The sequence below is a fragment of the Aulonocara sp. 'chitande type north' Nkhata Bay genome, linkage group LG10, assembly GCF_057382095.1.
Source record: "Aulonocara sp. 'chitande type north' Nkhata Bay isolate Kocher_YH1m ecotype deep benthic linkage group LG10, A_spYH_male_GT1.1, whole genome shotgun sequence".
Lineage (NCBI taxonomy): Eukaryota > Metazoa > Chordata > Actinopteri > Cichliformes > Cichlidae > Aulonocara > Aulonocara sp. 'chitande type north' Nkhata Bay.
The window spans coordinates 5,493,720-5,505,886 of NC_141353.1; the positions used below are offsets into that span (position 1 = coordinate 5,493,720).

At 40.4% G+C, this 12,167-nt stretch overlaps 1 protein-coding gene across 4 annotated transcripts in view; it reads left to right on the plus strand.

Moving 5' to 3' along the window:
• Positions 1 to 12,167, plus strand: part of robo3 (roundabout, axon guidance receptor, homolog 3 (Drosophila)) — a 172,167-nt gene that overhangs the window by 150,069 nt on the left and 9,931 nt on the right. For all 4 annotated transcript variants that reach the window (XM_086307900.1, XM_086307897.1, XM_086307898.1 and 1 more), the window contains exons 10-16: positions 3,668 to 3,749; positions 4,632 to 4,800; positions 8,831 to 8,997; positions 9,115 to 9,236; positions 9,386 to 9,602; positions 11,090 to 11,220; positions 11,732 to 11,915. In XM_086307900.1, the coding sequence (XP_086164026.1) occupies positions 3,668 to 3,749; positions 4,632 to 4,800; positions 8,831 to 8,997; positions 9,115 to 9,236; positions 9,386 to 9,602; positions 11,090 to 11,220; positions 11,732 to 11,915 (1,072 nt within the window). The remainder of the gene's footprint in view (positions 1 to 3,667; positions 3,750 to 4,631; positions 4,801 to 8,830; positions 8,998 to 9,114; positions 9,237 to 9,385; positions 9,603 to 11,089; positions 11,221 to 11,731; positions 11,916 to 12,167) is intronic.

The following is a 12,167-nucleotide window of genomic DNA, read 5'->3' on the forward strand; positions in this document are numbered from 1 at the left end:
CACACCCAAAAATAGGCTCTGACATCATTATCACCCTTCTGGCTGCTGATGTGCAGGATGTTCATGCTGGTGCTTTTGGGATGGGGTGCAGGTGGAGGGTAAATGAAAAAGGCACCGATGTTCACATTGCTCTGTAGGACTGCCAGATTATTTCTGCAGATTGTATAAAAAAATATCTCAAAGATCAAATATGTGCTATTTAAAGCATAAAAAATAAACATTGACATGTGCCTTCTTTAGGATTGGCGCTCCTCCCTTCTGCTCTCCTCTTGCCTCATACATTTTTTAGAAATGTGTTTTGCGCGCTTGCCCAAAGCTGCCAGCCTTGATTAATAGTCAGGTGTCCCAGCTATTTACCCCACCCACCCTCTGTGCGGAGTCCCTATCCACCGATCAAATGCTACCATCTGGGGGCCCCCTTTTTCCCCTCAGACAGACGCACAAGCCGGCCTACAGGTCAACTCAAGGTCAGGGCCTCTAGAAAGAGGAGAGATGAGTCACCCTGAGCAGGAGGGGAGAGGGACTGAGCGTGTGCACAGTGATCAGCGAGGCATTAGGTGTGAGAGGTTCTGCTGTCCACATCTTCTGCATAATGTGAAAGGTTTTCATTGCAAGTAAAATGAGCTGATGTGGCAGAATAAGTGAGTAAGGGAAGGCTAATTGTGTTTGCAGTGGATTTATCAATTGCCATGTAAATTGATGAACTACTGAAACATCTCACAGCAAGCAGCTGAAAAACTAACTGCAACCACACACACAGAGCTGGAAATAATTATGTATAGAGCCAGGAGGCCTCGTAGGCGTAACTTATATTAACCACAGTCTTTTGTCTTCATCATTTATTGCAAACTGAGCTGTGACACATGGAGTTTTAAATGTGTGTTAATGCAAATAGTTTGTTTGACATATTTTCTCACATAAAAGCACGTATTACCTCTTTCCCATCAATACAGTAACAATCGCCAAGGAGTTCAAGGGAGCAGAGGGTAGTTGCCTTCTGAGGTTGCAGCCCAAGAAGCCCTGACATTATAAGCACTCTTTCTTCACCAATAGGAGCGCTAACATGACCTAATAGCCAGCTGGAATTTGGCACAGTAACAACTACAACAACATCAATAAGACTTTTTTTTTTTTTTTGGAGCTGTGTGTTTGCTCTGTGTCGTAGGTTTTATGATGAAAACAGAGTCGGAGAAACATGCTTTTATGCTTTTTTTTATATATAGGTTTAATTGTTGCTAGTGCTGCAAAAGTATATTATTACTTACACCAATCAATTCACATCAGTAGTGTGCTACAGACCTATCCTGGTGTCAGAGCTAACGGGAAATTTAAGACACCTGGTGATGTAGATTCCTCTGATCTAGAAGGACTTTGTGTTATTTACCAGCATGTATGCTATTTGATTAGCCAAGTGGTGGGTGCTCCGTTTACTTAAGTACACATCTCAGTATGTTATGGCTCACACACAGTAAATATTCCCACCCCTTTCTTGATGTTTTAGCACTGTTTAACACTAACACTGAATATGAGATGATTTTTAACAGAATGAATGAAATGAATAAGTGGTCAACCTGAAGGGATAAAGTTTAAGTAATTAAAAAGCATGTTTAGAGGCACTGCTCTTGCAAACTGCTGCTACCTTTAGTGTCACAGTGAAAGACCCCCTAGCAGCTTCTTCTTGTAAGCAATTTCACAGCCCACCTAGCTTTTGGCTTGCTTTTCCAAAAACTTAATAGTATTCAGCTAAACACACACTCGTACACACAGGCACATTTATCACACACTTCTTAATTACATCTGCTCATAGCCTGTCCAGAATGCTAAGTAGCTGTTGAGTAGAAAGACTGGTGCCTCAGACATTTCTAGACCTCTAGCTGGTCATTAAAATTCTGTCCTTTGATCCTTTGCTTTAACTCTCCTCCTTAGATGAGAAACATAAAAGCCACCAGCTTGACTTTAGCTTTGACTTCAGATAGGTCCACTGAGATTCTATCATTTATGGAGGAAAATAAAATAACTGCATTTGACAACATCCCTGAAGTAGAAGTTAATTAAAACAGATGTTATGTTGAGGTAGCCTAATCAGAATGGAGATTGTCATGTGTAAGTGATTCCTGGGAGAAACAGATTTTTAATATACTGTTATGACGAATAAAAGCAGAACAAGATAAACACATTGTAAATATTATTTCAAGTGCCTTAACAGAAATGTGATTTTTTTTTTAAGGTATTGAACTGTAGATGATAAATCTTGTAGGATGTCACTATAGGTCTAAACAATACTAATGAACTCCATCTGAATTACCATGTGGCCCATGTGCCTTTAAACTTCATCTGTGAGTTGTTCCATCAATCAGCACACCAGTGACTCTGTGCTGCTGTCAGAAGTAGATGTCATTAAAAGAATCACAGCATTCAGACATGAGCGTTCTTCCAAGAATCTCATGACATATGAATGTGTTGGTGTTATGACTCACTCAGTACTCTTAATTTTGGAAAAGTTGTAACGGCTGTCTCACTTACAGTAACAATCGTGTTGGATTTTCAACACATCATTAGTATGAATGTTGGTCAAAGGGCAGAAGCTTCCTCTAAAGACTCGAGGCATCTGCAGACTTTTGAGGACGTGCTGGTGCTGCTCTAAAACATAATTAAGTGGCATGTTTAATGGGCATGCTGTGTTTTATTTTGAAACGTCATTTATTTTTCTGCGCTTTTATTGTGTCTCACTTGCTGCCCTCTTCATCTGCTCTGGGTAGTTTAGTATGGCTTTCTTTGGAAACGTGCTGTGGCACGTCTGCTAGAATGGCAGCCTTGGCCTTGGGTATTATTAGCCAGTGTAACAGACAACACATGGGTAAAGCTAGCCTCCAGGCTGTCTCTGCCAGAATGAGACTGTAGCTGAAAACAGACTTAGATGCTTTTTATAGTTGTTCTTAATAGTGGATGAATCACATTTTAGTATTTCTTAGGTCTTTGATGACAGATTGTTCTGTGGCAACACTAATATAAACTAATGTTGAACTAAACTAGTTTAGCCTTATAGTAATATAAAGGCTGAGAGCCGGGAATTTGAAAACAGTGCCTTCAGATAAGTTTATTTAAGTATATTTCATATCTCCTTTTATGTTGGCACACCACAACAGCTTGTCCAAGCACAATGAGTCAGCAACATGGGGCGAAAGGTTTCCAATGTTCCTCTTGGTTCCTGAATAAAAACAAGAGTGGCACTAAGTGGCCCAGGTCTGAATGAGAGAAAGCCACCTGTATGGCAGATTGATGAAGGTAGCAATTTTCTATATTCTACTTTTCAAAAGGTCTTTAGGGATGAATATACACAAAGCTAAAAGAAGGTTCATCTTTCTTAGACATATAGCCACAAATGGGAGCTGCATGATGCTACAAGTTGACAGTAATAAGCACATTTTTCTGTACTGTGAAAGTGCATTGAAGGTATAGTTACCTGGTTGGCTTTGCATTAATAAAATCTCCCTGCTCCAAAAGCTTTGCATCCACACCAACTTCCAACTGCTCAGCACTCTCTCTGCAAACAATCTGTTTGGAGAGATATGACATTTAGTCTCAATCACTGGTAATGAGTGCATTACCACAGTATCACACACACGCATGCACAATAAACTAATGATACACGTTTTACTGTTGCCAGGAAACAGACTCTGGGGTTTACACCTGCCTGGCTAGCAGCTCTAGCGGAGAGACGAGTTGGAGTGGAGTGCTCACAGTCAAAGGTAAATTGTCTCTGTGTGATTTAAATACATGCAAATGGAAGCTCTATGAAGTGTCTACATATAACACAGAGATGCTACATGTGACGAGAAAGAAAATGTCCATGTATATGAAGTGCTGTTTAAAAAAAGTAATGCTGATTGTCACTTGTTAAATGTCTCCTTATTAAATGTGGGCAACTTAAAATTCATCAGCTGTGACTGAGTGTAGGATGTGTGACTTCACTGTAAAAAGCCAGAGTGTAGGTAGTGTTCCTCATGTCTGTGTAATTGCTTAAATGAAACAAGTAGCTGGGTCTAATTAAAGCACTTAGCCCCTGCTGTTCCTGAGCCAACTGCAAATCTAAATGTCAGTAATTGTATGCATGTGAATCCTGGGGTGAAGAGAAAGGACAAGAGAGGTAAAGCAAAGGTGAGAATATGCTGATGACCAAATTTGGGGTGCAAATGTGAGATATCATCTGTCTTAAAACACCCCATTTATTTAAGTGCTTTGTGTGGCTCTGCCCTTTTTTACTTTCTCTGCAGTGGAGCAGGCATTAGCACATAAAATATTTCAAGCAGTAAAAGATTTGTTTATATGACATTAAATGAAGCCTTTAACGACTTAACAAGCTACTCTGATAACACCTAAGTCTGTTATTTGACTATTAGTGTCAGAACAGTTGGCTCGGGTGTAACAGCAAAATCACAAAGTCTGTTAGAAGTGAGGAGCTCCACCTGCGGCGATGAGGATGCTAATGCTCAGTCAACATTAGTGGGACTACAGAGAGGACGTAATGAAACAGTAGCACTAGAGCCAGCTGTTATAATTAAATGTGCACTATTCTCTTTCACCTTTCCTGCTACTCCTCCTTCTTCCTGTTTGCTTCCCTTTCCATTCAGAGAGCGCAGACGTGTTGGTAGCTCAGGCCACTGAACCCTTCCAGCTGCCAGGCCCGCCACATAAGCCCATAGTCACGGATGTGTCCAAGAACAGTGTCTCTCTGACCTGGCAACCCAATGCCCACGAGGGAGGAGCCGCTGTCACCTCCTACATCATTGAGGCCTTCAGGTAAGTTGACATTGCTATGTTAATCCAGAGCTCTTCATTTCTCTTATACTTTTTGCACTTCTCACCTGTGGTTGTGTGTCTGGATGTAGAGTGGGTTATCTACCAATCAGAAGGTTGGTGGTTTGATACCTGGCTCTGTATAGCGAAGTATACTTGTGCAAGATACTGAATCTCAAGTAGGCCCCGATGCAGCAATCAGTGAGTGTGTGAATTTCAGAAAAGAACGTTTTTTATCATTGTGTTTGTGTGAATGAAGTTTGAAATTAAAAAATGCTTTGAGTGCTCAGTTACAGTAGAAAAGTCCTATATAAGTACAAGTGCAGTTACATTTGTCTTCTTTATTTAACAGTTTTAGGATTTTTTTCTGCAGAAGCCGTGCTCCTTTTGGAACCAAGAAATACTAAATACTAGTTTCTTTAATGTGACTCCAACTTAAACTGAGTAATAATCTGGCAATAATAATATTATTAATTTGATGACAAGTTGCTGATAAGTCGCTAAAAAACACCTTGACACCTTAACAACCTAAAATAATATTGTCTTTTCTCTTGTGGCTTATCTAAATCTGAGTGGGCCTCCACAGAACCCTACAGGTATCTTCCCCTGAGCAGAGGTCAGCCTTGGATTAATTAGACCCAGAATAGATTTAGCTAAACAGGGCGGGTGGTTCGGAAGGAAGCCTCTAGATGAAGATAGGCAAATGAAATATGTCCTGCCAATTTGATAAAGTTGGGGACACCGGCAGCGCTTAATCAGATCCAGACGTCCACTGTGTCCCATGGCAACGCCTGAACATTTCAGAATAAAGCAAACGGATTTTCTCTAAAGCAGCTGGAGGGGACCACAGGGATGTTTACAATAACATTTCCTTGCCTGAGGTATAAGGCTTGTTTGTAGGAGCACTACTATGTCTGCTTATGCCATATGTGGTATGTAAAAGGGTTTATTTAATGCACAAAGGCACACTTTCCATTTTCCTGCTGATGCTGTATCGATTTTGTCTTCTGTACACCTGTGTGAACTCTCTTCCACCATAAAGTTGCCTTGAAGCCAGTACTCAGGGTGTTGTGCTCACTTACGCACACGCACACAAACACACGCCACACACACATCCAGACACACACACACATGTGTGTGTATTCATATCCTTGTGGGGACATCTCATTGACATAATGCTTTCCCTAGCTGCTTACCCTAACCCTAACCATAAAAAATGAATTCCTAAACCTAAACCTAACCATAACCAAACTGTAACCCTGAGACTAAAACCACATTTTGAGTCTCAAAAATGCCTTCAAACTTGTGAGGACTGGGATTTTGGTCTCTGTAAGGGCTGTTGGTGCCCACAAGTATAGTAAACTTCCAATGTTTGGTCCCCACAAAGATATGAATACACACACACACACACACACACACACACACACACACACACACACACACAGTATTTTAGAGCCACTTCCCCGTTGGTCTAATTGTTAGAATTCAGCATAAAGGTAGTTCATGGTGGAGGAGGCCTTTGTGACTGCCTCTCTGCCAAGGTGATGGTAAATTCACAGAGGAACAGAGAAAGGCAGCAGGAGGAGGGATTGTGGTTGGCGGTGGTGGAATTATGCATCTGTCTGGGGCAGTGCCACAAGGCCAACAACATGCCCTCATTTTATGTCAGCAGCTGTGCCTTCTTGCAAGCCCAATTACATTATTCATCAGGACAACAAATAGTATCACTGGGAGAAGATCTTTCAAGCACAAAGTTGTGTGAGCTGCAAAACTTCAGCTATTGTTTCATAAATAATATCAGCACCTCGAGGCGACTGTTGTTGTGAGTTGGCGCTATATAAATAAAACTGAATTGAATATTAGAGGAAACCAAAAATAGATCATGCTCTTGCCCAGAGAGCTTCCCATGCATTGGTTAATTATGAGGTTACACATCAAGTCGGTATTACAAAGCAGCTTGAAGCTGCTTGTCACTCTGCCTTCTTGTTGATAAGACCTACATATTTGCTGTTTTGTTTTCAAACATATTATGAGGAGATTTACAATATGACTGAGTAATATGAATTACTCACGGTAACATTAAAAAGCATGTTATAGAAGATATAGAAATTGTTCATATAGTGAAAATAATATGAAGGTTAAGCTACTGTTAGCCACTGTCTAAGATGGTGGAAAATGCTATGCAATACAATAATTCAATCGAATATTAGTCATCAGTTTACAGCAGTTGTTTATTTTACCTGTTGTTGTAGTTCAGTTCATATTGTAGGAGAAATATGGGAATAATGTGTTTTTCCTGAATTTTAGTTGATATTTTCTCAATTAATGAAAAAAAAAAACTACTGTAAAAGTTAGAGACTGATCATTTCTTTGTAAGTGAGCAAGTAAGTGGAACAAGTGGGTAAAAAAATCCCTTTTTAATTGATGATTGATTTTATTAATGATTTACTTTTGTTTTCTTAATCTTTTGGTTAGACTCTGGTGGTCTTTATTCCCTGGATATTTGTCAACAAAGCAGAAAATAATCAGCAGATGAATTAGGTTGCAGAATAATCTTTAGTTGCAGCCTCTTCAAAAAAATTATTGCATGAATAACTGGACGGGCAATAAGAGAGTGTATCATCTGCCAAGGTCACTGACGTATTTCACAAGTTCACAAGAATCTTCACATCAGCGTCGTGAGATTCTTCATTTTCTCTGCTCCACTTTTCAGGTGGAGCTTTCATTCAGTTCAGTTTGGAAGTTTTGGAGTAGTCATGCTGAGAGACAAAGAGCAGTAGGCACATGCAAGCTAATTATACTATAGGAGGCCTTCAGTTTTCAGGCCCCTCTTCTGTTTGGATTCGGGAGACAGAAACTATCTCTACTTTTAAGATTAAGCTTCAAACTTTCATTTTTGCTAAAGCATATAGTTAGGGCTGGATCAGGTGACCCTGAATCCTCCCTTAGTTATGCTGCAATAGGTGTAGGCTGCTGGGGCATTCGATGCTCATAGGAGGTCATATGATTGTTGGGTTTTTCTCTGTATGTATTATTGTAGGGTCTACCTTACAATATAAAGCACCTTGAGGCGACTGTTGTGATTTGGAGCTGTCTAAATAAAATTGAATTAACCTCTTAAGCCCCAACGCCCCCTGATACAGGGGCAAAAGGCAGGAGATCAGGTAGGCTTGGGGCTTAAGAGGTTAAATTACTAGTTATTAGGGATGTTCCTAGTGACTAATTTTGTCAACTTAACAAGGAAACAAGGAAAAAAATGAGATTAACTGTGTAGTCAAAACTAAGAGACAAATATCAAGTTAGATTTGACAAAAGTTTAATGGACAATGTCAAAAAGTGTCTAAATAAGGAAAATATTGAACCATAAATCACATTCCTCAATCATTAATCACACTTTGCTGCTTAACTTTGTGGCATCTTGTGCATTATGAACATTGCATGTTATACACCAAGCAGACAATGAAGAAGCAGAAAAACCATGCATTATGAATGATACACATTGTTCTACAGTTTGTAACAAGTTTTACCTCAATAAAAGTCCAAATCTAAAACAATAACAAAACAATAAATCATCCATCCCCCCCAAATGACTCAGCTCCTCATCTTATCGCTAACAGAGAGCCTATCCACCCTTCGGAGAAAGCTCATTTCCGCTACTTGATCTTATTCCTCTGCTTTCAAAATAACTAACAATAATAGGCTTAACAAAAAGATCAGACCTAGATTAACTGAGTTATGGAGGTTTTCTACAACAATACCAGGGCTGTAGCTCCATGGCAGCTGGTCGCAGATGGCTGCGTAACATTTGGGACGCAACAATTTATCGACATTGGGCATCATTTAAAATGTTAAGAATAAATGACTAGTACATCTGGTACCAACCATCAACAGAAGCAACAGTTAGTCATCTAGTCAACTAGTCGTGCACATCTCTACTAGGTAGTTTGAGTACATTTTCTTGATTATAATAATATACTGCCACTAAATATCGCACTGCTTATCTGACTTTTTTTCATCTTCTGTACTTTTACAGCCAATCAGCAGGGAGCACATGGCAGACTGTAGCTGACATGGTTAAAATGGAGACACACACCATCACCGGCCTTCTTCCCAACACCGTCTACCTGTTCATCGTCCGTGCTGTCAACACCTACGGCCTGAGTGACCCAAGCCCCATCTCTGAGCCCGTCAGAACACAAGGTCAGCCTGCACCCCCCTTTCACCAAATACAGCAAGACTCACACCTGGAGTTGTTAGAAACAGTGACTGTGTGTTAATGCGCTGACAGCATCACTCTATGTGTGTGTTTTCCCTCAGATGTGAGCCCTACAGGTCAGGGAGTGGACCACAAGCAAGTGCAGAGGGAGCTGGGAGAGGTGGCTGTTCAGCTTCAGGACCCCGTGATGCTAACAGCAGCTTCCATTAGAGTATCCTGGAACGTGAGTGGCACATATTTCCCTGCTTTTTGGGGAACAAGTATTCATTTGGGGTTAGCAAAGAGAGAAAAATAATCTTCCATTTCCTCTCCATCTCGCCGTTCCGTCATCTTCTCTCATCTTCCCCCAATGCGGACCTCAATTTTTTCCAGGTCGACCGTCAGTCTCAGTACGTCCAGGGCTACCGTCTGTCCTACCGGCCCAGCGGGGGAATGTGGCTCCTCCAGGACATCAATTCCCCCTCGGAGCGCAGCACCGTCCTCACCGGCTTACTCAAAGGAACAGAGTACGAGATAAAGATCCGTCCCTACTTTGATGAATTCCAGGGCAAAGATAGCAGAACGTTGCTAGTCCGGACCCCAGAAGAAGGTAATAAGTCTGGTAAATGAAGAAATGAATCAAGAAATCTTCAAAGAAAAGTGTTTCTAATAAACTGGGCTTGGTTTTCTTTGACACTGCAGGGCCTGTACGGCATTTTCATTAGCCTGTATGACACCACATGAATCTCCGTTATGTTATCTAATTTTGAGGTTAATTTTATATCCTCTGGAATTTGAGTTCATCTATACTGATCACTGTTTTCATTAAATTTGTGTGCTGCAGTTTTGGCAGCCAGGGGTTTATATTGGTTGATCCAAACTCCAGAGTAAAACACAAGGAAGGAGGCATATGTGCCATGAGCACTTATGGATTGACCTGCCTGAATAAGGAACATCATTAACTTATATACATGTGTCTTCTCTTTTATTACTTTATGTATTTGTTAATAATGACTGAGCTATAAATATGTGAAGGGGTTAGGAGCACACAAGTGTTATTTTTTCCCCACTCCTTTTCAAGCGCAGGTTGTATTTCCATCCTGTATATCTGCTCTATTTTGTATACATATACATATGTATTAGGGGTGGGTTTTGATTATCGATTTATCGATTAAAATCGATTCTAGCTTGGATAACATGATATCGATTCATTAAAATCCTGAATCGATTTTTTTAATATAAATTAGGTTAAACCTCACAAAATTTCCACAACCACCAAACAACTAAAACAGTAAATGAGTAAATTGTTTTGCTTCCACCACGATAAAATCACACTTCATGCAGAGCTCTCTCTCTCTCTCTCTCTCTCTCTCTCTCTCTCTGTACTTCAAGAACAGTTTCCCGTCTAAAAATCTGTTTTCTGCATTATTCGCTTGCTTATTACGCACAAGTCTACCGTTGTTTACAGCGCTGTTGGCCGCTGTTTTTTTTTCCTTTTACTTCCGAAAAGAAAACCTCATTTCTACTGTTCAGTAGGCTACTGAACAAACTTAAACTTTTTAAAATTATGCAAAATTTCATAACGCTTAGCCGTGTCTCTAATCAAACCTCTGTAACTTTGCTCTGCTTCACTTCAGCAGCATCAGGTAATGTTCATATGTTGATTAATGGTTTTCTTTCGTTTTTGATCTACTGCAGAATATTTTTATAAAATCCCAGGCCAGGAAAGTCGCCTTCATGTTTTTCTGTGTTTTATCCTCAGCTACTTTGACACAAAGGCATCTGCTGTGATGCTCACATCTTTGATAAAGTCTCGCAAGTGTCAGCTTTCTTGTTATAGATATAAAAATATGGAAATGTACTGATGCATGATCTGAATTATAATATTTCTGACTCTCAAATCGAATTGAATCGAATCGTGGATCGAATCGATTCGGGACCTTGTGAATCGGAATTGAAACTATTCTAGAAATCAGTGACGATACCCAGTCCTAATATGTATATGTATCTATATGGGTGTATGTTCATAATTTACTGCGCTCAACTACTCTGCTCATCTTGATGAAATGAGAGAAATGTTCCTCCCACCTCTCACAGTACCCAGTGCCCCTCCCAGAGCTGTTACAGTGTCAACAGTGAAGCTCGGCAACAGCTCCAGCTCCAGCATCAGTGTCTCCTGGGAGCCGCCACGCAGTGACACGCAAAATGGCATCATCCAGGAGTACAGGGTAAACAAACCTCAGCCTAGTCAAGTCACAAGTCTCACACTCAAAGTGCCTTGAAGTGACTGCTGTGATTTAGTGCTATAGAAATTAAATTGAACTGAATTGAATTAAATAAAGCTTTAGTGGGGGCAGCACTGTGACTGCCCAGGAAAACCTCTGCAATGTGTAGTAACCACTCTCTGTTCACTGCCTTCACACTTCACACAAGAAAACATCATAGCTGACATGTAAGTAGTGCCTTACACACAAAATGTGTACTCACTGACCCAAATGTTAAGGCGGTTCTCTTATGAAATCACTGCTAATCCCATAAGATATAGATAAAAAGGAAACAGCGGGTAATTGGTGGATTGTGAGTATGATGTTTTCTTCAGTCAGGATAAATGGGAAAAGAAAACTTTACATCTGATGTAGTTTTAAGCAAAAAAGGACAGTAGTTAACTAGTTTATCTTTGAATTAAAATGTGAAGTATTTAAAAAAAAGTTAATGGCAAATTTTTCTGTATGCAAACAGGTTTGGTGCATGAGCACTGGTGATGACAACCAGACCCGATACTACAGTAACAAGACAGTGGATGGAAACACGTTGTCCACGTTGCTGAAGGGCCTGATGCCCGGAGTGCTTTACCAAGTGGAGGTGGCAGCAGTGACTAGCGCCGGGATTGGCACTCGCAGTCAGCCGGTGCCCGTCCTCATCAGTGAGTCCACAAAAATAATGAGAATAAAAAGTGGGCCAAGGTGCGAAAGTAGATGAATTAAGTAGACACTAATCCCAGAGGACGCAGGAAAATATTGAAGTCCATAGTGCGGCTCCAGCAATCACATACCTAAAACATCCAAAAACTTGTTATTAGAAGATGCTAATTAATGTTACATCTCAGGTTATGTCATCATCACCTGCTTCAGGTTTATTCAGGAAAGAGGTAATTATGTCCACGGTTAATAGTTTA